Raw genomic sequence first — 25,101 nt, 5'->3', positions numbered from 1 at the left:
TTATTCTGTTTATTAACCTAGCTCAGACTTCTCATCAGATGGTGTGATTACCTTAACATGTTTCCCTGATAAATAATAGAATAACACCAACATGGACAGTTTACAGTGTTCAGTGATCACCTCTGTCCAAAACAAGGTCTCTTAACACAGGTGGTCTCTTTTTAGAGGTGATCTCTGAACCGATACACAGGGTTAGGGTTTCAAAAGTTTAACAGATTGTTTATTTCTCTGAACTCAAATGGTCTCTTATCAGATATGGTATGCTGACAGAGATAGTCTCTGAACACAAGTGGATTCTTAATAGAGGTTGTCTCTTAACAGTAGTGGTCTTTAAACAATGGTCTCTTAACAGAGGTAGTCTCTGAACACAGGTAAATTCTTAACAGGAATTGTCTCTTAACAGCAGTGGTCTCTAAAACAGTGGTCTCTTAACAGAGGTGGTCTCATAGCACAGGTGGTCTCTTCCTGGAGATGGTTTTTAAAAATGAATTTACTATAATCTGTTTTACTTACAAAAAACACTAAAACTGTAAAAGTGGTGCTGTAGCGACAGCACTTGCTCCAAATTGGTAGGAATGGTTCATCTTTCTGGAAATACGAAAAAAAACACAAAAAAGGTGAGGATCTGTAAATACCTAAAGAAATGACAGCAATGTGTCAAAATTTGGAACCTAAAACAGTCCTTTGCAATGGTTGTAGTGTCTTACAAAACACATAATACCTGTATTTCAGAAAATCAGATAAAATGAATTTAACTGTGGTAGAATATTAATGATAAGAGTAAAAATGGATTCGCAGCACCACAAAAGAAGGTGAACATATTTCTTCTTATCTGTATAGACAAAGCTGTTTTGAGCTTTATTATCACACATGTATTCCAGTAAAATGTAATGTTAAGATGTTACATAAACCAATGTTACATTAAGTGACATGTCCATATTAAGCAATGTGATATTAAATGGAACCGAAGGTTTACCTTAGTGACAGGATTGGTTTTCCTATGTCGAACTCCAGCTTCAAACTCAGGTCTGACGGTTTCCTTCAAAGAAAGTATACATATGATTTAAATAATTTTTTACCCTGTTTGTCAATTTAAATCCTGTATACAGCAATAGCAATTAGTAAAACCTTGACATACCTACACTATTTGTAAATTAAAACTTCACTGCAATCATTTGTCTGTGAAACTTTTCGGTTGTTACACTGCCATCGATTGTCTTGCAAAGCCTAGCAAAAGTTTGGGTTTGGCAATATATTGAAAGGATTTCAATATATTTAGTTTGAAAGTTTGGTGATAAATGTTACCCATTAGTATAATGAAAAGGCCTTATCAGGAATTAATAATTATTTTGAAATTCAATAAAACTTTATCAATTTGATCTATATAAACTACTCCTGACTGTATTTAAACTAGATAAGTTACAGAACCTGATAATAAGATACTACTGGCTGAAAATGAACTAAAACCTACTGACAGTACTCAATATATGATTTGGAATGGGATGTGATGCGCCTATAAAATGGTAGGGTTTAAAAAGATATTTTTAAAGCTGATTAACAATGTTGCAATATCAACCCCAGTCAAAGCAGCTTGGAACACTCTGTATGACATGAGCTTCCATTCATATCTTTACACTAAGAAGGTCTGAAGGCCCTGTACACAGTAGTACTGAACCTCTCAAACATATACACACCTCTTCCAGCTCAAAGTCTGCTACATCCCATTCATATTCAAGTTCTGCTGCTTTCCTCTTCCAAAACTCTTGGAAAAATGAGGCTACAAACAAGACAATCAATTGTAGTTCATAAATACCACTTGCTTCTTCATAAATATCCTAGATTCTGGAGAGATCACAGACAATCAGAGGATCAACGTGATACTGACCTGACAAACTACTTCAAAAAAAATGTGTAAAGATCTAAAATAGCAGCTAATGGTCATCTTCAAAAACTATCACAGATAAGTATGGCATATACAACTTGGACCCAAACAGAACATGTTCAGTACAAAGACTTTTTATTTCATTTTTAATACATGTTTTTTTTTTTTTGTAATTCTTGAGAAATATCAAAGAGGAATTTCAAAGGAAAAAAAACCCAACTAATTACACCCTTTTGTCTCTTTGAGGTGAGTCACTACAATGTAATTGCTGTAATTGTTTCAATAATTCGTTACAAACCCCATAATGCCATGACGAGTGCGAAGGCCACAGTGGCGTAATTGTCAAACCAGTAAGTCGCACGGGAGTAATTACAACTGTCGTGAAGTTTCCAGTAGGAACAACGTTTGTCACATAATGGACACATTGTCAGGTTTCCTACCCCAGACTCATCACAGATCTCAGAACTGAAACATAAAACACAGTGTGATATATACCAACTTCCTAACCCAGGCTTGTTATAAGTCTCTAAAACACAAACACTGTGATATTTCGTACCGACTTCCTAACACCAAAATTTAACAACGGCATGAATAACATAAATTCCATCAGAAATTTTGTGATGATATAGCTAGGTGTTACATAAATTAGTACAAATATCTACCTGGCTTCATCACTGGAGAAAGTTGCCAAGCCGTAGATAAAAGCAATCAAACCCAAGATGGCAGCTGGAATCAGCACAGATGTGTAATACCCCAGCCAGGCAAAGTAAATTCCGACCTTCTCACCAAAGTAGGCCCTGGAAAAAATCATAAAATAATTATTTAACCATACAAATTAGATATCAACCAGACCAAAAAAGGCCCTGAAGATATCATAAAAATACATTCAACTTTTCAGAATGTAAGTCCTTTATTTCAGACAAGTCTACATCATCACATTTACAAAATGAATGTCCTCGTTTTCAAAACTAATACATTTACATTACCAGCACTAAATTAAGCAGTTTCATGAACCAGAGAAGTAGTCAAACTGGATGTTGGAAATCGACTGTAAATACCGGGATAGCATAGACAGGTAAATGTGTATATAACACATACCATCCATAACAAAAAGTAACTCTTTTACTGTGTTGTCTCTTTAACTGTATTTTTTTCAAATGTATCAAATTCAAGGCTTTTCTGAGAGATTATGTCTTTTTACTTGTTGTCCTTGAGAATTTATTTTGATTTTCTCTCAATTTTTCATCAGATTTAAGGATTTTGTATAAGTTGAAGTATTTCAATAAGAAATTCAATAATTTTTCAAAGTGAAAATTGATTTCCTCACATTGAAGAGTGTTAAAACATCCAAATTTAAATCAAGAAATCATGTTTTTAAAAATATACATCTACCAAGCCCGAGACACAATTCCAGGCTTTTTCCAGTTTGCAATGACCTTGTGAATGTGTGGCGGTTCTTCCTGGCTATCCTGTACACAAGGTTACAAGGGCAGCTCGGTTGAAATTGCCATAACTCTGACAATTTTGTTTCAATTTATTCCTTAAAACCCAAAATTCATTGACTAGTCACCCATGAAAGCTTACCTTATTTCATCGAGTGGCTGGTATTTGTACCATGCTCCTGGTCTGGCCCAAACCTCATAAAGCAGCTGAAAAACCCATTCATTTTGACAATTTATCTCAGTATATTAATGTACTGTTCTTTTAAACTCAAATTTCATGTGGCTCCCAAAGTTTAACCTGTTCAGACTGTCACCTGGATAAAGAGGACAACCTGTGTATATGGGCCAGCTTCCACAGTCGAACCTGTCTAAACTGACATTTGTGATAAGAGGGAAATATGTGTATAAGGAACACTTTTTGTTGTAAGACCTGTCTAAACTGACATTTGTGATAAGAAAAAAACCTTATAATGACACAAAGATAATTTGTATTAATCTTACACCTTCCTTTTATCAAACATTTTATCACAGCTGTTCAATACTTCATATTTAATTTGATGAATAAATATCTATTATAAGTTTCACAACTGTCTTTAATTATAACACACAAACTCACATGTCTATCATTTGCTTTGCCTCTTGTCAGCAGGGAATGTTCACTCGTGTAGCGACCCTGTAACAAAGAAAAGAATTCTTGACAGCAGAATCTTAACCACACTTCAAGGAAATCAATCATGTCAGATTTTAAGAGGAATACAGGTACATATAGCTAAGTCAAACAGGTGTAGAGAGCATTAAGCAACTTTTTTTGTATTTGTTGGGTTCATTTTGAGGCTAAGTCTCCTTGCAGTAGTTGCTGGCTACCATACTGAACACCTGGAAGGCCCATTCCGTTTTAACCAGAGCAACATGCTACCATTACAGGCCAAAATACTGTAAATCACTTATATTTTGCATGGATTTCATTTGCAGGTGTTAATATGCAAATTCAAATCTCTTGAAATTTTTTGTACGAAAATAACTCTAGATGGCATCCATATTGCTTCGGTTACAGATATAGTAGTCTTGAATAATCCTGGTCTCTAAAAGCTCATCATTCATGAATTTCTGAATCAACTTTCGTGAAACCAGATATTTGCGAATATGTCTTAAAAGGTAAGTTTGCAAAATCTAAGTGAATAGCAGCAGTCCAACGCATGATCTCTACAACCTCCCGAGAAAAACACAAACATGTTGGGATCATCAAACCCTACACCACAGATTTTCACCAGACTACAAAGCCCGATGTTCTACCAATTAACTGACCGGTCTAACATGACCCCCTCAGATTTGTTGCTTAAATTTATCACTCAGTAAACAGCCAGGGTCATTTTGAGGTGGGAATTCCTTGCAGTAGCCGCTGGCTACTTCACTGTACAACATTACACTTTCTGTTTTGTTTTGAGTTTAATGTTCACAAAAAAAACTATGATCAGATCACAGTACTCAGATTAGACCCAAACACTGATATATATACAGTCAGTCACTTACATCGTGGAGAGGGAATGCAGCGGAGTAGATCCCAGCACTTATCATCTTTGTTACACCTGGTAAAGCAAAAACACAGTTTTAACAATTATACTGGAAATCGTTTACATTGTTTTCTAAAGGAAAAAAAAGCATGAAAACCCAATTTTCTTTTGCATGTAAATAACTCTAGCAAGTTTTGCATTCAAAATAAATTCTTGAAAATTTGGCATGAAAATTTGTTATGATACTGAAATCACAAAAATAAGTTTGTTTACAGTGTTAACACCTGGTCATTGGACTCAAATTGCCTTTTCTCCCTATTTCATTTCATACACGTTGTATAACTACTTATTCCTATTTTGTTACAGAATTGTAACTGATCTGGAGAAAGAATATAGCCAAAAATTTTACTTCTGTGTACTTTACAGCTTGCAGAAGTTTATCTAAATTTAGCAATATCACTTATATATTTGGGAATTATATGCATTGCTAATCTGAGAAAATTTCAAACCAGTTTAAACAAGGTTAAAAACATCTTAAAATTGACACACACATATACATGCTATGTACTGAAAGAGTTATCTATAAAGAGACTTACCAAATCTATGCTTTCCTTTATCACTATCTTCTCTATCAAACACTGTGCGAACCAGAATTTCATGTACCATCCGACTCCTCTGAGCGTTTGTAAAGAATGTATTTTTATCCCTGATGACAAATCTGTGTGAAACAAACAGGAAATGTCAATTTCATGTCAATCTTTCACTGCAATACTATAAAAGTTTAAACTATCTGTTTGATAAACTTTCCAAAAGCATGCATATTTAATTAATAATTAAATAATTGTGCTTTTAAGTTACGTGTATTTAAGTTGTAAATAATGTAGGTATACACTACCTGGATACACCTGCTGCAATTTATTTTGTAACAATTTTTTTTATAACTATTAGGTTTAAAATGCATCAAGACTTGATTTTCAACTCCATTTATTTTTCTAATTGACTCAGAACATATATCAGTACTTTCCAGGAATAATATTGATTGCCCTGTGAATTTTATAGAAAATTTCTGAATCTTCAATGAAAATTATTCCTGATGTTCATAAATTCTGAATATTTACTTCATGAATCAACAAGATTTCTCTCATTGTTTTTCTGAATAAGAAAATTATTCTGTTCTAGCACCATTCAGTATGAGATGGGAATCACAACCTTCTACTAGCATTAATGTAAAACAACCTAGCTTAATTTTGTGCTGTGCAATATTCTTACATAACTGGGTGCCAATTATAATGTTTGAATGCAATGGAATAACATTAATTTCAAACACAGGACAAGGATTTTTAATACAGAAATGGTCGTGAGTCGCCACTTTGATATACAATTTGACCTCATACATTTTTCTCATTTCCCACACTTTTGTTAACCAACCCTGGCAGCTTCAACATTGATAATGAAATAGTTAAAACAAATAAATATTTTACTTATTAAGTCAATTTGTTCATTGTGACAACAAATTAAAACGTTTGAAGACAATGGTTTCTAAGCAACAGTTAACATAATATCCAGATTTCCCACATCACTTTATATTGTTTGGAAATAGAAATGAAAGCACATCTGAAGCAGAGAACGACAATCGCTCGAGACGACGGAAATAGAATCTGATACAGTGTCAGTACAAAGCAGAACAGGAGCCTTCAATCACCATGGAAATACACTCATAAAATCAATTGTAGAATATATTATAATGACTTCATACACACAGAGAATCAATACATTCCCAATGAACCATTTGTATGTATCACTGACAAAACCTATAATACACATATATTATAGAGTCATAATGATCTTAGATATAATCATATTTCATAAAATGATCAAACAAAATCCCAAATTATAAACCAATATCAAGAGCTTATATCAAATGGATATAATCATAACCTACAGGCTTTCCATCTGTGGTCAGTCTGTGATTCTAAGTGAATTCCATGCAGATATGTTATTTTTGTACTCTATGACCTTCCACATTTCGTTGTCTATAACCACCTTGTATTTATTTATATGTAATGTGCCCTTACTGTATAATCATTAAATTCAAGGAATATCTTTAAATTCTTTCAATAAATACCAAGAGTATCAGTGAAACTAGTGCATGCTCCCTAAAAACAACTTTACTGGACAAAAAATTATTAAAAATGGGCAATAACTTTTAAATTAAGGCGTTTCAGGCACTCAATGTATTACTCTGTACATACGCTCAGTATGACCAATACATACACCAAGTTTCATCATCCTGGCTTAAATGAAAGCAAAGTTATTCTTCAATATAAAATTTTCACAAAGGGCACTAACTCTTTATAGAGTTACATTATAGAGTTTCAACCCCTGAATTTGGAACTCTGCACACTGCCTTCACATGACCTATGTATACACCAATTTTCATTATCCTGACTTAAATGAAAGCAAATTTACGCTCTGGACACAAATGGTTAAGCAAAGGGCAATAACTCTGGAAATAAGGAACCGCAGGTCCTTCATTTGGTATACTGCACATCCTCTTAATTTAGCATAACCAATGTATACACCAAGTTTCATGATCTTTGCTTCTGTGTGCAAAGTTATGCTTCAGACAAAATAGGGCCGACGGAAAGACAACCGACGAATGGACAAGGCGTTGGCTACATATGCTCCCCTCTAAAAATTTTGGGTAGCATAAAAAAAACATGAATGAGAAATATATATTACGATTTAGACACATCACTATAACATGACCTCATTCACCAGAGCTGTTTATAATTGTGACTATTTTTATCTCATTTGACCATATCAGGAAAGCCTGTCCATGATTTAAGGTAAATTAACTTACAGATCCATCATTCTGTATCCAACAAAATGAGATACAAAGATGGTATCATTAGTATAGGATAAATATTGGGGAAATGATTAATTACAAACATCAGGGGAGTGGTATCTTCATGTTTATCATAACATCATATAGTCTCATGCAAAATGTAAGATGCAGACTTCTAACAAAATGCAAACAGAGTCTTATCCATTGTAGACTTACACAAAATGCTCAGTATCAGATTCTAAGTAGAATTCAAAATACTTTCTCTTCATCATTTTTCTCATGAACTTTAAACATCAACCACTTACAAATGCATCTTAAACTACTATTATCTCCCTTTTTTAAGAAGTGTAGACAACCCCTGTACATCAACCCTTTTTAAAAATTTACTCAGATCAATCAAAATTCACTTCAAACTAAAGCAATCACATTTAGCCAGTAAATTACCTCCTCAAGTTTCAGTATTTAATCCTATCCCACTTTAAACAGCTTTATCATGAGATTTTGCATCCTTTCAATACATAAATACCAGACTGAAATATCTATAGGAATTAAACCCCCGAAGACACAGTTATCATTGTTTAAGATTCTGTCTCCCCTGACTTTGGGTCAATTTTGTTCTTATTGATAAGATCGAATCAGGCACCACGATTTCCAATAAGATTCATGACCTAAAATGTTTATAAAACATGCATGACCTACTTTGCAGGCAACATGACCTAGTTAAACATATATGGACACATTCTGAGGGAGGGCCGGAGGGGTGACAATGTACTTCATAAAAACATTCTTTAACTATGCAACTAACAATGCACTACGCATTCATGTGAATAAAATCAGCCATGTTGACATAATCAGATGACCTAATGCTGAAAAAAAGTCTACATAATCCTACATTGACTGAAATGACTAGTGTTGCTTAATTACGCTGAATTTTGCCACACACAAATTTTGCTGCTAAAACTGGAATATTAATAATTCAAGTCATATTTTCACACTTGAAATGCAGGAATTTAAAATATCTATATAATACAATTTTTAATTCTTCTAATAAGATCTGTCACTCAATATAATCCAAGTTATCTTATGACGAAAACAGAAAATTAAAGACACCAGTGAAAAAAAATGTAATCATATGGCATTTATTTCCCATATAAAATCCATAAGATAGACCCCACTCTAAAAGACTTCAGTTTGAAATAAAGAAACTTGCAAGTGTTAAGATTTCAGTTGATATAGAGCAACTTGCACCTCCCACCCCCCCACCATTCCCACTCACCCATGAAAAAATAAAAATAAAAATGATTAGCATAAAGATAAAAAGAAAGCTTTGTAAATTTCAGCAAGAAATTAAACAAACAACTTTGATCTTGTCTAAAAGCATATGAGAACTGCTCTTAGATCTAAAGAGCGAAATGAAATGTGATTCCAAGAACAAATTGAAATGTACATTTCACACGAAAGAAAGTGCTTCCGGATATTGAGTTCCAGAGATGAAACAAAAGTGTTCAACTCTTGGCTTAGCCATGTTGCTTTTCAGCTCTACATCAGTTAGTTGTCACAGATTTGTCCAAACACAAATCTAAAATCTGGCAATTCCTAATGGCAAGAAAAAGCAAAGAAAACTTGAAATTTCTCTGATATATAAATTCTAAAAGTCAATTCAAAAGCAAGCAATGTCCAGTTATTTTCTAAGATATTTTCTCATCTGAAAGTAGAGTTAACAATATCATTTCAAAATTTCCTCTCAAGCCTATTCAAAATTGCAAAACTTAATTGAAATAATTCTTTCTGTGTATTTTTGTCTTGTAAATTAAAAAGGTGTATAAATACAAATTTATCAGAATATTTATTTTTCTGGCCTGGAAACATTTTCAAAGGTTTTTCTCCTGATTTTCTATCTAACACAAATGCAGCTGAAATAGTTATCAAATTATATTGCCTTGATATGACAAGACATTTTGAAAATTTGTATAAAATAAAATCAAGTTTAAGCTAAGAATATCTATAAACCAATTAGTATATTAAACTCATTTGTAAAACTTTTTGGAGACTGTAATAACAAGATTCAAGATGACGGCCCATTAGATTAATAAATATGGCAGTGGGTCAAGGTTACAGTTACAGGGTTAGGACTTCCACTAAAAACAAATTCAAACTCCTTGGGATCCCGTCATTAGTGTGAGGAATATACGTCACACCAAGGTTGGTCATAAACCTCTAGAGAGTAGCTATCATCCTTGAATGCCTAGTACAATGAATGATGTGGCACCTGCTTGACGAATAGAGAGGGAATAAAGGGACGGGGAGAAAAATGAGTTTGAAGAATCCAGCGTATTCGAGGGATAACAGCTTGAGGAATCTGAGGTTTTCTAAGAAGGAAACCATCAGGACTAAATTATCAATTCGACCAATTGGGGGACATTTGTGTGAAGCAAGTTTAAGGAAGTGGGCTTTTTTCATTTTTACTAGATTGTGCTAGTGTTAGTATATGACTCGCCACCACCATTTTATATGCAGGTAGAGCTACACATATATATACAGATTATATATAGTCTGAGATTTTCTCATCAATTATGCAAAAAAAAGCAAAGCTTCTTACAGCCCTCTGTCGTATGATTGAGAGTTGATGTGAATTGTGGAAAAAAAATAAAGATTAAATATATTAGAATTCGAATAGCATAATTAAAAACTTTAAAAATAAAGGAAAACAAAACCATATACATCAATATCAAAGTACCAATGTAATAAACTGCATATTGAATTAAACCATCACACATTAGGTACTCCGAAGTGAATTCTTTTCCATCATTTGACAATTTACCATTTTTGTTTTCATTAAAATACCAGTAAATGAAATCAATTTATTCTAGACGCAATATTATAACCAATATTAATATTTCATCAAATTCAATATAATTTTATGGACTGTGATGATTTGTTAAACATTCAATTTTCTTGCCCTAATAATATTTTTAGATGAAAATCAAAATGGATATGAAAATATACCGAGTTAGAGTTATTTACACAACATCCTCAATAACATTTTTTTTCTGTGATGAAACCATTGACTCTCCATTAATGAAAATTGAAACTCTCTCCAATATTGTTAACAAATTGATAAGGTAAATATTACTGAGATCTTGAAGAATTTTTCTGTACGTATGATCCTGACCATTTTTGTGAAAATAGACATGAAACTATTTATAAAAATTTCCACTGAAATCTGTTTCCAGATCTTCAAACCAGATTCCCCGCAGTAGGTAACATTAATATGCTTTACATATTTCTGAAAATAACTTTAACTGAGTTTCTTCCTTTTCTGATGTAAAATGACCTTAACTTGTTATATAAGTATAACAAAACAATATATAATTAGAAAACAAATCTCAAAAACACAAAAATGTAATAGACTAGGCATTTGTAAGCGAGCGAGCTTTCTTGGACAAAGCACCGGCTCTTGTGAACTTTTTTTGCAAGAACACAGGGTCTTGCAAATTTTTTTTTATAAGAACACAGGCTCTTGTGAACTTTTTTGGCAAGAACACAGCCTCTTGTGAACATTTTTGGCAAGATCACAGGATCTTGTGAACTTTTTTGGTAAGAGCACAGCCTCTTGTGAACTTTCTCTGTAAGAACACAGCCTCTTGTGAGCATTCTTGGAATGAACACAGGCTCTTGCAAACTTGCATGACAAGATCACAGGGTCTTGTGAACTTGCACGGTAACTATTTAATCCATTCTGATCAATGATATTTTAAAAATAAAAAACTTTTCTAACAAATCAATACAGAGTCCAAAGCACTTGGGAAAAAAGGCCTTAAGTGAATGTGCTGTACACGTTTTTGGTTTCAGACATTTCCAGATGTATGGAACTGAAAAAGTTTCCCAACACAATGGCATGTTGATAGCATAATATTGACAACAGATAGAAGCCATGCAAGTTGAAGACTCTTTGCAGCCGGCCAGCAGTACCACCAATACATGTGCTAATTAAAAAAGGCGTCATAATTTTTTATTCTTTTTGTCTGTGAATCATGTAATTGAGTCTGTCAGTTTATTCAACAAATATTGTGAATTTGAAAACACAAATATCAAATATCTATCACTTTGTTATCTCAACACTGAAAACTACCCAATTTCACAAGAAAGATAATTAAATACTTTTAGTGTTTTTCATTAGCTTGTCAACTCAAATGAACTTATTCATTTTTTCATGGTGTTTAATATATATAAGACTAAACATATGTTACATATAAGCTAGTCTTTTTTCTCAAATTTTCCGCGTGAACAGAAAATTTAGAAAATTTTTAAACATGCACAGTTCAATTGTCATCTCATATCTAATAAACCGGGAACATTGATCCCTGTATTACTATGTTGAGCAAGGTTGAAATTGCAGCCACTAAACAGCAGATAACAAAATGTGTCATATCATTATTAAGGACAGACATGTGACGTAAAACAGGACAAAAAAAGTTCAACGAAAGCTTTCAAAAAATTCTGAAATCTTAAGTTATCATGCAAACAAAAATACCAACTCTGGGTCATCAACAGCTTCAATCTTCTTAAAGGTCTTAAGAAATCTGACAGTCAAAAAAATCATTTGAAAAAATAAAATCAAAACAGTGCGGGGGAAAAAAATCCACTTGTGTGCTCAATCAGAATCATATGATTTATCTCCCTTTATTACTTCAATGCATCTAAAAACTGTCTTCTATAAAACCTTAAAGACTTTACTGAACATATTTTCATTCTAAACTGGAAAAATTAAGGGGAGAAACATCATTTGAGATTCTTAAACTAAAATAGAAATCATACCACTCACGACAGTATTTATAAACAATAGATAAATAATAAAAAAAGTGTATTTCATACATGTCTTTTACATAAATGGCTCTAGAGTATATTAATCAGTGAACAACAAGTGCAGTTCGTTATTTACAAATATTACAATTTCACTATCCCTTAGGTATACAGCTTCCACTAGACATATTTCTGTATGTCAAATTACAATTTCACTATCCCTTAGGTATACAGCTTCCACTAGACATATTTCTGTATGTCAAATTTTTGCTATAAAGTGTGTTTTTAAAAAAGTTGAATGGATGAAAGCAACTGATATCAATAATGTTCTATATTGATACATGAACCTAATCTACTTAGAGATTTGTATGTCTAACACCTTACTCCCAATGGACGACTACAGCTACAAGATATTTTCAATTTAAAAAGATAAAAATATTTTGATATGGGATACAAGTTACTAAAGTTATACTGTCCATCTCACAGAATAAATACAATTTTCTGCTTCATCAATTGAAATATCAGTATTTTGAAATTTATTTCTGCAGAACAAATTTTGATATTAAGTATGACACAAATGGGGTGTTAAACATGGACATCTAAGATCAACATGAAATATTAAACACCCTTGTGTATACATTTTTCATCATGAAAATAAGCAATTTTACCAAAATGTTCATACACACTAATTGTACTATCTGTAATCTGGATACAATTCCTTAAGGACTCTAAAAGAATGCATCACCATATTAGCCATTCCTTTTAAAGTAAATATTGTTTTAAGTGAAAAGCTTTCACTGGAAAATGTTTTTTATTTTTTATATTGAAAGCTGACATTTTATTCATCAAAAGAAATATTGAAATGTGTTCGAAGATAAGAAATTTAAAAAAAAAAACAAAAAAAAAATTGGTCATTGGTCAAATAACATTAGCCATATTTTAAGAATTCTGGAAAAAACTGAATTGTTACCATTTCTATTAAAAGGAATTCTCATCAGTACTTACTGTTCCTGTCGTTCTCTGTTGAAGGGAGCGGTAAAGTAATTCGGCTCTGGTTTCACGATATCCTTATCAAGTTCAAAGACAGATGGAAACATACTCCAGCAGTATTCCATGTAGGATTCAAGCTCGAACTCCAAATCATTTTCCTGTTAGATGAAAACACTTTGATGACCCGTTCCAATTCCATACTTCCAATAATAATAATGAAATTATGACAACACAATTCATTCCCCACTCTCTCCCCACCTTAAAAAAGATTGTAATATAGACATAAACTTCCAGGAAGTAAATATTCATTTGGTAACAAAAGAATCATAATTTTTCAAACTGGTCAGCACAACCAGAAGACAGTTTATGTACTGACCGCTAGGGGCATCTTTAGGTTAGTCAATTCAGCATATTTCGTCATGACATCCCATGGAGCATGGACCTTCACAAAACAGGTCTTTCCACTTCTGGACGCCTGTAAAACAAACAAAGGGAAGAGTTTAGAACAGCATTTTTACAATGCATAATAACCTGCTAAAAACCTTAATCCATATTTGATGCCTCGGTTGGCACCCTTTATTTTTTCCCTCGCTGATTGCAAAAATATACTAGATTTTGATGACTGCAAAAGGTAACTAGTTTTTGCTGACTGCAATAGTGTACTAGTTTTCATTGACTGCAAAAGAGAACTAGTTTCCGTTGACTGCAAAAGTGTACTAATTTTTTGCTGACTGCAAAAGTGAACTAGTTTAAGCTGAATGCAAAAGTGTACTATTTTTTTGCTGACTGCAAAAGTGTACTAGTTATTAAATGCGTGAGAATCAATTTGAATGGGTAATTTCATGCTGCATCACACTTTATATGTTTATAAGTAATTGTTTTGTTCATCAAAACAAAACATCAAACTTTTGAAGATCCAACTAAGACAAATGAATATCCATTTTTCTGAGTTAAGGTAAATGACCTGTAACAAAATTATATATGAAGCAACATCAAACTCATTTCAATGAAAGGATTTCATATAGGCTTTTTCAGGTTAAATTTAGACCTACATGTACATACAAAATAAAATATTCTGAAATGAAAATGTGGCCACAGAGGCCCCAAATATACTTGTAATTGTGAACTTGTTTCCTTATTTTTGTATGGAGGCGATGTCTTGAAAAATCGTTTTTAATTCTTGTTTCCAAACAATTTAAATCAATCAATTTTCTTCAGTCTGACATAAACCTAAATAAATTGCAACAATTAATAATCACATTTTCAAATAAAAATGAAACGTCTTTAAATGAAAAAAAAGTCATCTTTTTTTTTTTTTTTTTTTGCAAATTTTCATGAAATGTGACTTTATAAAACTGGGGATACTGAGAAATGTACAACAATTCCTTTTTGAGTTTAAAACTAATAAACATGAAAATAATTCACATATATTGTATTTGGATCACAAAGTTTTATCAACATTAGATAAAACACACTGTTAGTAGTGTAAGATGATGAGACTGTCAAACAGTGTTAACTTTATGGAAAAGCTTACAGACACAATTTTCATTCTGCCATAAATACAAGATGATTCTCAGAAATGGAATCACATACAAATTTTGAAATGTTCTTATTCTAAATGATTTCAACATGCTGTTATTAATATCAGGGGAAAGAAGAAATGCAATTATAATTTCAAACTGAAGACTTGCTAATATCTTTGTCCGTCAACTCATTCAACAGCAGACAACAAGTAATGTAGAGAAAATCCCTGGAGAAACAGAACTATATATATCTGAATGAATGAATGAACAGTAGATATATCTTTTATTTACAACATATATATAACTTGTATCAGTGACTTTTCTGTACCATGGTTAACCTCTGCAGGTAGTTCAAATTGACAGTTCAAATACATCACTGTATTTTCCAGGTTATAAGCCGCACTGGTATATAAGCTGAAGAGCCCACATATAAGCCGCACCCTTTCTCACGATGTGATAACCAAAGTCTGTTGATATAACAGACAACTCTTGTCAATTTATCAAGATTATCAGTGAAACATTTAATAGAAGTTTGCAAATGAATTATACATAGATAGTCCTTTATTTTATTGATATGTTTCAAAGACGTAAAATAACGATTATCAAACTTGTTTGGCTAAGGAGCCTTCAAAGATTGTCTACGTACAGATATATGGCCTGATGTTACATACGGTTGACTTAATATCTCCATTGGTGTCTGTACTCTTGAATATTAATGAAGGTCCGTGCTAACAAAATTCTTATAGTTCCATATTATTTCTTGTAATTTCCATGAAGCCATTCTTATCATCATCAAGCATGGCAGTCATTCTAGAATTTGACTTTTAACCTGATGACCAATTGATCCCAGAATGCAACAGGCTATTCTAAACTTCCGCTATGGCTTCGGACAACCACGAAAGTTCAGAAGATATTATTGTAATACACATTGAGAAGTATGAATAATAAAATCCACGAGAAGGCTATTTTTGTTTCAATCTGAAAATCCTGTATATGGTTGCAAAAAACTTGGTACCATCTTGTGTTGCTGTAATGGTACATTCATTTTTATTATTATTATTTTTTTTATTATTCTGCTGAATTTTTTTCATCCACATATAAGCCACAGCAGTATGTTAGCCACACACCCAACCAACAAAAAACATCAGCAGCTTATAATCTGGAAAATACAGTATTGTTTTACAAAAATTGAATTTCTGTCCACTTAATGTTCAAACCCTTACTTTTCTTGATTTGCTACATGTACCACATACATTCGTAACATTTAAACACGATGATAGATTTTGAAACTGTATGGTAACTTCAGCAAATCATCACAATAAGTTTCAATACAAGGACAGTTACAATGCAGGTAGTGGTTTATTCAGATCTTTATGAGTGACAATTATGTGTCACATGTTCAGCATATTGCTTCAGTTTAATTCCTTTTGACTCGTCTACTTGCCCGTGCATGTGACCCCAACTATGTGTAACATCAGATTGTAACAGTGTGATTCAATTCTAAAAGGACATTTACTTGTGAAGGGTAATATTTCAAACAAATAGCAATATTTGTTCTCAGAAATTGCTCAACTTAAAAGGCAGGAAGCAAAACTTGTAAAATAATTTGAATATTTCATAATATGCGGACTCTTGAGGAAAGGATTCTGTGTTTGTGAAGGGTTCGGACTAAGTGATATCAAACAATGGAAAGGCAAGGAACAAACAAAGACCAATTAAGCTGACCTCCTTTCATTGTTAAACAAAGAACTTAAAATTGACCTAAATCACCATCGTATATAGAAATATCTATTTGTCTAATGTCAGACATTTACCCACTGTTTCTTCCCCATTAATCAAACTTTTTGATTTTTTTTAATATAGTGTTAAATTCACCCTTAGAACATTATTTTTATCCTATTTAAGAAGGACCAAATGGGCAAAAGTACATGGCAAATGACATTAAAAAACCAAAGACCAAACAAATGGACACTTTAGTGTCTAATATGAAATATTTTCTGATGACAGATCTCAGGAAATGTTTTTGTGAAAAGAATATTTAATCTTGTGTTACAAATGTACAAGAATGATACTGTATGTATCTTCTGTTATAAACCCAGAGGTCAACTTCTAACTTCCGACTCAAAGTTGAGGTGGGCTTATTACAGGACAACGAAATAGCATGTTGGTATTTCCACAAAACTATAATATATATGGATGCTCTTCTCAAAAAATAATAATACAGAATTTCTTAGGATTTCCTCTGAAATTGAAATAGACTGGGCTTATTACCAGACATGTGCTTAACGTTGGATCAATATGATGAATTTTCATTTCAATTGGGCTCGGGCTAATGATCTGTAGTTAAAATTGATTAAAATTCATCATAATTGTAACCCTGTTCATCATTTTAAATTCATGATATGATGTCACCTTGCAGTATCATAACAAACAACATATGTAACTTTCTTTGGAAATATTTGTAGTTTGGCGAGTATTTAAGATGTAAAAACTCTCTACTTCTCATTTACATACTTTGTTTACATCATATCCGAAATCTAATTCCTTCATCACATAAATGATGTCAGATGGATTGTTCCTGAAAACTTAAAAGTACAAGTGCGTTATGTGTTTCAGAAATTATACAAATTACAGAATGAAGCAAAATCAGTGATATTAAGGACAAGTTTGATACAGCATTGTACAGCAAAGCCAGAAAACAAAAAAACTGCCATTCAAAATGGCCACACAGACCTTCATAACATACATTATACCTCAGAAGAAGATTTCTGCAATTAAATCCACATGGTTTCACAAGTTTTATATCAGTCTATACAAGCAATCATTAGTATGTCTCATTTGATAACATTTCATTTCATTTCATAATGAGTGTGTTTTGAAAACAGTTTTTTTCATAAATATATATTTAATATTTTAGGAAACCATTTTCAAACAAAGTGTTCAGATTTATGATAATTAAGCATAATTATTGAGGACAGGTCTTCCCCCTATAAGCACAAAAAAATTAAATTGAAAATTCCTGTTTTATGTTCAATTCAGTTGAAAGTGTTCATAAAATTCAAAGCCAAAACAAAATGTAACTGAAGGAGTCTTGTGAATCTAAAAATTTGCAGAAATACTATGTTTTCATCCAACAATAGTATCACAAGAATGAAAATCTCTATCAATTTCCTTTGATTGTGTGGTAAACTGAAGTATCATCCATGTAATTAGTTGTAAAAGTATTTTTATTTTTCAAGGAAATTGATCTCAACAAAATTTCAAAATGTTAATGAGAAAGCTGAAGCCATCCCTAATAAAATAAGTGTCTCCTTACATAAAAGTCTCCTTTGTGATGTTTCATCAGTGCAGGAGAAAAACAGAAGCTCTATGTATAATACATGTAAAGTGAAAGTAAAACTGCCTGAAAATGAATATAAAAATAGTAAAATCTCACACTGGCAAAAAAAAAATATGACTTTCTTCATGAAAATATTTTTACCTCTTTTCCTTCATATTCTAGTTCTAACCCTTCCTTTCGGAGATTATCTTCAAAAATTTTTCTTCGCTCCCTTTTCTTTTCCTCGTGTTCGGACGCTGACCCTGGTTCATAGGCCAGTACGTAATCAATCTTTCTCTGTCCATCTCGGAAGAAAAGGGTAGCATCCTCATTAGCTATCTGTCAAGTGAAACAAAAACCCAGAGACATAAATACAATAATCCAAACGAAAATACATCTACTTATCAGTGTGTTAATTCCAAGCAAGCAGAAGAGGATGAGAAGTTAATTCTGCATTACAGAGCGAAAAACTCCATGGATAAAACCTTTAATAAGGCAAAAGCAAATCACACCAAAATCAAACAATTAACAATCATGTATTTAATTTAATTAAAAAGAAACCATCGTTTGATCAATTCAATGATTAAAACATTATCAAACTTTCAATGTTAATCAATATTATGCAGAGATTAACAAAATCTTACTTCAAAGCATAAAAAAGAAAATGTTAATTGTAAAACAAATTGTCTTGTTAAGAAAATTACATTTTTTCAGGCGATTAGTGTTGCATAGATATTACGGCAAACTTTTAGCTAACTATAACATACAGATACCCTTAAATGTAAAACAGCTGATGTAATGCTAAAATTTTGAGACATTTAGCATAATGGTTCGAAATAATTGGAGAAAATCAAGATTCACATCTAACAATTTATCTCAAAATGGAATACTTCATGCATATGATAAAATGAATAAGCAAAGAAAAATTTATAAATAGATTTTATATTATCAAATACAAATGTGTCTTAAAAGTATGCCATTGACGGCCAATTCACATAACAGCCTTCAGACACAAAAAAGGAAGCTTTGATTATAAGGAGAGTTATACAAAGGTACTGCGTTTTGCTTTTCTGGTGTCAAATATTGCTCTATGCCTATAATTTTTAATTTTATTCAAATACAAAATGTCTTGATACAGCTCTCAATTTGTAAAAGCAGTGATGAGATTTTCGTGATTGCAACCAGTGGCCGTACAGATATCGATATCAGCACATATTGAAATTTTATTCAAAACCACCTCTGGTCCATATATTACTTATTATTTATTACATATATTTCTCGATATTACTTTTTAAAAGATTTTCCCAATCAGTCCCAACCTACATTAATGCTGATTAAATGTTTCTTGGCATTATCATGAAACAATAATACCGATACTTCCACAATTTTGCTGCACAGACATCCACAGATAAGTTCAATAGATTGTGCTGTTTCATGCCAACATTCGACTCTCCAGATTAACGGCTATATATACACATACAGGAACATTAGTAGCATGCAGCGAGTCTCAATTATTGTTAATCATACTCCTGCTTTCTGAAGACACAGTGATGATTTTTTTAATGAATTTCAATCTAAGTGATCTTAAAACTTTCCGACACAATAAAAACTTCCAATATTTGTGCTGAAAATTGACAAGATTAAATAATGGAAACTAAATGAAATAAACAGTGTTGTATAAAATGCAAAAGTGACATATAAACTTTCTATGACTTGAATTTTCCTTCTTTCGCTCTCAATTAAAAACAATTTCTGGTTTTTATCAACCACCTACAACATTGAAGCCTTCTGGATGAATGACAACGAGAGGTCCATGGGCCTAACGACTCATCTGACAAGGGAGACCTATCAATGATAACAAGAGGTCTGTGGACCTTAACTGTCATCTGACAAGGGACACCTACCAATGATAACAACAGGTCTGTGGACCTTAACGGTCATCTGACAAGTGACACCTACCAATGATAACAACAGGTCTGTGGACCTTAACTGTCATCTGACAAGGGACACCTACCAATGATAACAACAGGTCTGTGGACCTTAACTGTCATCTGACAAGGGAGACCTATCAATGATAACAAGAGGTCTGTGGACCTTAACAGTCATCTGACAAGGGAGACCTATCAATGATAACAAGAGGTCTGTGGACCTTAACTGTCATCTGACAAGTGAGACCTACCAATGATAACAAGAGGTCTGTGGACCTTAACTGTCATCTGACAAGGGAGACCTATCAATGATAACAAGAGGTCTGTGGACCTTAACGGTCATCTGACAAGGGAGACCTATCAATGATAACAAGAGGTCTGTGGACCTTAACGGTCATCTGACAAGGGAGACCTATCAATGATATTGCAGCAGGAGTCAGATCAAATAATAAGAACTTAAATCAAAGTTAAATTTTAGCATTGCATGTGGAACTAGAAAGCAATTAATCCTTGAAAATATGTTTGTCAAGACAGTGAATACACATAGCCTTAGTGGATTCTAAAGTTCAATATGGGTAGCCTGCCCTTGAAAATGATCACTAATGGTTCACAAGTCATGGCAGTCAGAAATTGGTATCCTGTCCACATGATGGACAAAAGACCATAAATAATCCTGATCATTTGGGTTAGAAAATGGTTTTAGAGTAACATATAAGTCCTTATCATACATATTGTCCAATCTACCTCTAAATACCTCTGTCGTTCCTGTTTCGTTTCATCACTACAACCATCTCCAAGTGATTCAGATTTATCCACTACTCCTGGTATATCGTCCTCATCGCCACCAATATTTGTAACAATGTCTGAACTCAATGCCTTTACCCCTACAGAAGACAATCCAATTTCACTGTCTTCTTCTTTCAGTTTCTCCTCCATATCTTCCTCTAATGATGAAGTGTTATCTATGGTGGAACTGAAGTTAAATCCATCTTCTATCGCATTACAGATTTCCTTTTTCAACCCTTCGTCTAAATCTTCTGCCATTTTTATAAGGTTAGCAACTTCTTTTCTTTTTTAAAGAATTCTACTTCTTCGATAATTTATCAATGTTTTTGAATCGATAACAACAATATATTTACCGGAAATTCAGGAAGTTGACCATTGGCTAATGTCCTGTTTGACACTCGAGATATATATATATACCTAGTAGATTTGTCTGGTATATGACTCCCTAGAAATACTTTCAGAACTTCATGTATATAACACCTGGTGTGCTACATGTGCATTATTAACTTGGTGGTTTCACAGTCAAAAACTAAATTTTAAAAACCTTACACCAGACATGAAAAGAATAAAAACACCAATAATTATTTGTATTTTTCAAGATAAGTTTCTGGCACCCAGAAATAGTTAAAAAAAAATAGCTTTATTCAGAAGACACATTAACTGGTGCAGTTCTATACCTGATTCATCTCCAAATACAGACATGCCTTCTTAATTTTTCAAAATCAATGTTAAACAGTAAGAAAACTCGCATGACTTTCTCTATTTTTTTTTTTAATTCAGTATAAATTAAATTTACAGAAAACAGGTCAATATTATAAAGACTCAACAACAAACTTATTTTTATCATCAAAAATTGTTTATTTCAATGCAATGTTAACAAAATTCCATATTTTCTGTACAGGTATTGATGCGATATTGTATAAACAAATCGTGCCCAAACAGGATTCTACATACACAAAACAAAACCATTGGAAAATTCCTACAGAATCAAACTTTAGCAAAGTCTGAAAGTGAAAATATAGCACATGAAGTGAAAGATAGATATAATTTAAATTTACAAAAATGAAAATAAGTTTAAGTGCAGACAAATTGGAAAACTATGACTAACATATGCAAAAATAAAAGTCTTTGTAAGATTTATAGATCTAATTAGGGGTTAACATACAATGGAAAGAATGAATTACATGAGATATACACCAACTCTAAGGGAAAAAAGACACCGACATCCACAAGGAAGAAAAGACACTGACATCTCTAAGGGAGAAAAGACACTGACATCTCTAAGGGAGAAAAGACACTGACATCTCTAAGGGAGAAAAGACACTTACATCTCTGAGGGAGAAAAGACACTGACATCTCTGAGGGAGAAAAGACACTGACATCTCTAAGGGAAAAAAGACACCGACATCTCTAAGGGAGAAAAGATACTGACATCTCTGAGGGAGAAAAGACACCGACATCTCTAAGGGAGAAAAGACACTGACATCTCTAAGGGAAAAAAGACAACGACATCTCTAAGGGAGAAAAGACACCGACATCTCTAAGGGAAAAAAGACACAGACATCTCTGAGGGAGAAAAGACACCGACATCTCTAAGGGAGAAAAGACACCGACATCTCTAAGGGAGAAAAGACACTGACATCTCTGAGGGAGAAAAGACACTGACATCTCTGAGGGAGAAAAGACACCGACATCTCTAAGGGAGAAAAGACACCGACATCTCTAAGGGAGAAAAGACACTGACATCTCTGAGGGAGAAAAGACACTGACATCTCTTAGGGAGAAAAGACACTGACATCTCTAAGGGAAAAAAGACACTGACATCTCTGAGGGAAAAAAGACACTGACATCTCTAAGGGAAAAAAGACACTGACATCTCTTAGGGAGAAAAGACACTGACATCTCTTAGGGAGAAAAGACACCAACATATCTAAGGAATCACCAAGTGCTATATGTTCTAATTAGGAAATTTAATAACTTGAATTAAAGGGCCATAACTCCAGCAAGCTTGGGCAGCTGTGTGGCAGAAGGTTCACTGTGTGGTATATTTATAGTAACACACTCGCCTTTCACCAAGGCGACCAGGATTTTATTGCGCTATTGGACATAAAAAGGTGTTACCAGTCTGACCAGGATGGTTTTACCCTGGTAACCTGGAAACCCCCACAGAGAGTCCACTAAAAGGCATCCTTTCAGGCCAACATTGACTAATAATTTAATTGGTAGTTTCATAAAGGCTTGTAAAATAAACAAAACGTATAATTTTTCAAAGGGCCATTACTCCAGCAGAGAAATGCATATCTTATTACTTGAGACATTACCTGGATTAGTATTATAGACTGACCGTGTGTGTACAAACAATACGCAGTTAGCATAATTTTTTCCTACAAAAATATTCTCTGTGAAGCAAACAATGTAACTTAGGTCATGATTGGTATAGATTTTTCTTCCACTACAGGAATAATTAACCGATTTTTGTATATCAACGCTGTGACCTGCTCAGTCATTCTCCAGGAAATGAGATTGTCTAATGTATGGTCATATCTGTTGTGTACTTAGGTAGGACAATTTACACCAAATGCTCTGAATAGCATGCTGTGGGCTTCCTGCATGATGTTCAGCGACGTAACTATCAGGTTCTGCATGAAACCTGGGAATGGCTGAAAATAACCCCTGGTGTTTACAGATAAACTTAACAAATGTAATACATATCAAATTATATCTTGATGCGATGTTTTGTTGAATTTCTCATCAGTTGAAGTCTTAGGAATAGATGCAAACCACAACAAACTAGAGACACTGACAAAAAAAACTAAAAATAAAATTGGAATGGACTGGGAGGTGGGACAAATAAATAGTGAACTAAAAATTGATTGTATTTAACAACAGATACTTAAGCAAGCTGTGCATTTGAATATCATTGTACATAAATTATAAAGAGTCACAACAACGCAATTTTGGGTGGTGGGCACACATGCATGTTAAACATTCATGCAGTCAAATGGAACTGAGGGTTCAGGACTGGTTTTCAGGATAATAAGCAAGCCGGTGTAGAATCCTGTCTTATCCCATACTATGCCGGTATGTAACATAATCCTCATCACTTTATGTATAGGTTTAACATAAAGTTATCAAAAAACTATCAACACTGCAAATGTCTTTAGCATAAACAACCAACTTCATTCATTGTGTTCATATTTTTTATATTTATACATGAGAATCAGTCAGAAGACCGAATATAATTCATGATCATCATGACAGTTATTGCTATATATCTTTTGTCAGATATGCATGACTTTTTTTTGTTTCTTGAAAAAAAATTTGAAGTTTCATTCTGTAAATATAGAAATGTTAAAGTATCATTAATTGTATACAAATGTTATAAATATATAACAAATAAAATTCAGGATTTTGATAGTTTTGTGGTTTCTGAAACATCTTGTAATAATATATCTGACTTCTCATTTAAACAAACTATGAAGTTTTCAGGCTCTGTTTGAATGATAATTAAATCATTTGTTTATGAATTAATGCAACATTAAATATTTTAATTGTTTTTTTCGTTAACGCGCACCCTTATCCATTGACAAAATACTGATCATAGTGATTTATCACAGTCTCACAAAAAAGGTTAATCAACATGCAAACCATTGTTAAAAAGATTAAAAATCATCACCTCAATAATGAAACAAAGGATATCACAGAATTTCAATGTTTGAAATGAAATCTGATTAAGTTAGTATTGAAGATAAGACAGGTTTTACTACAGTCTACAAACACCATGTTCATTTCACTGTATATCGACATAGTTAACAACATTGAGATAATGCTATAAATAGAATTTGTCTACTTTCACTTTCACCTTCTGTTGCTTGAGCAGCAGTTTTGCCTCTTCCTGAGTAATATCTTCCCCTCCCAGTGAGGTTTCTGCCTGCTTTAAATGTGGACAATATTTTACCATCACACTATCAATATGTACTTCATCATCTTTTCAACAATTGATTTCAATGGGTTATAAATAACCAGAAGTTTTTAATCTTGCATTTTACATTCAAATAAGAAATTTCTA

The 25,101-nt window shown here is 32.9% G+C and overlaps 1 protein-coding gene across 1 annotated transcript in view; it reads right to left on the bottom strand.

Moving 5' to 3' along the window:
- The window catches only part of LOC132563402 (anoctamin-4-like), a 76,052-nt gene that overhangs the window by 8,473 nt on the left and 42,478 nt on the right, over positions 1 to 25,101 (bottom strand). The window contains exons 5-18 of the mRNA XM_060228164.1: positions 18,481 to 18,657; positions 17,753 to 17,767; positions 13,853 to 13,951; positions 13,492 to 13,634; positions 12,222 to 12,266; positions 5,432 to 5,553; positions 4,855 to 4,910; positions 3,941 to 3,997; positions 3,467 to 3,531; positions 2,545 to 2,679; positions 2,181 to 2,347; positions 1,695 to 1,777; positions 977 to 1,039; positions 514 to 588 (exon numbers count right to left, since the gene is read on the bottom strand). Coding sequence (XP_060084147.1) covers positions 514 to 588; positions 977 to 1,039; positions 1,695 to 1,777; positions 2,181 to 2,347; positions 2,545 to 2,679; positions 3,467 to 3,531; positions 3,941 to 3,997; positions 4,855 to 4,910; positions 5,432 to 5,553; positions 12,222 to 12,266; positions 13,492 to 13,634; positions 13,853 to 13,951; positions 17,753 to 17,767; positions 18,481 to 18,657 — 1,302 coding nt within the window. The remainder of the gene's footprint in view (positions 1 to 513; positions 589 to 976; positions 1,040 to 1,694; positions 1,778 to 2,180; positions 2,348 to 2,544; positions 2,680 to 3,466; positions 3,532 to 3,940; positions 3,998 to 4,854; positions 4,911 to 5,431; positions 5,554 to 12,221; positions 12,267 to 13,491; positions 13,635 to 13,852; positions 13,952 to 17,752; positions 17,768 to 18,480; positions 18,658 to 25,101) is intronic.

This window comes from Ylistrum balloti, unplaced genomic scaffold (assembly GCF_031769215.1).
Source record: "Ylistrum balloti isolate Yb309-2 unplaced genomic scaffold, AGI_CSIRO_Ybal_v1 Utg371710, whole genome shotgun sequence".
In the NCBI taxonomy this organism is placed as follows: Eukaryota; Metazoa; Mollusca; class Bivalvia; order Pectinida; family Pectinidae; genus Ylistrum; species Ylistrum balloti.
Note: the sequence above shows the minus strand (reverse complement) of the source record. Positions and strands in the feature narration are given on the sequence as shown.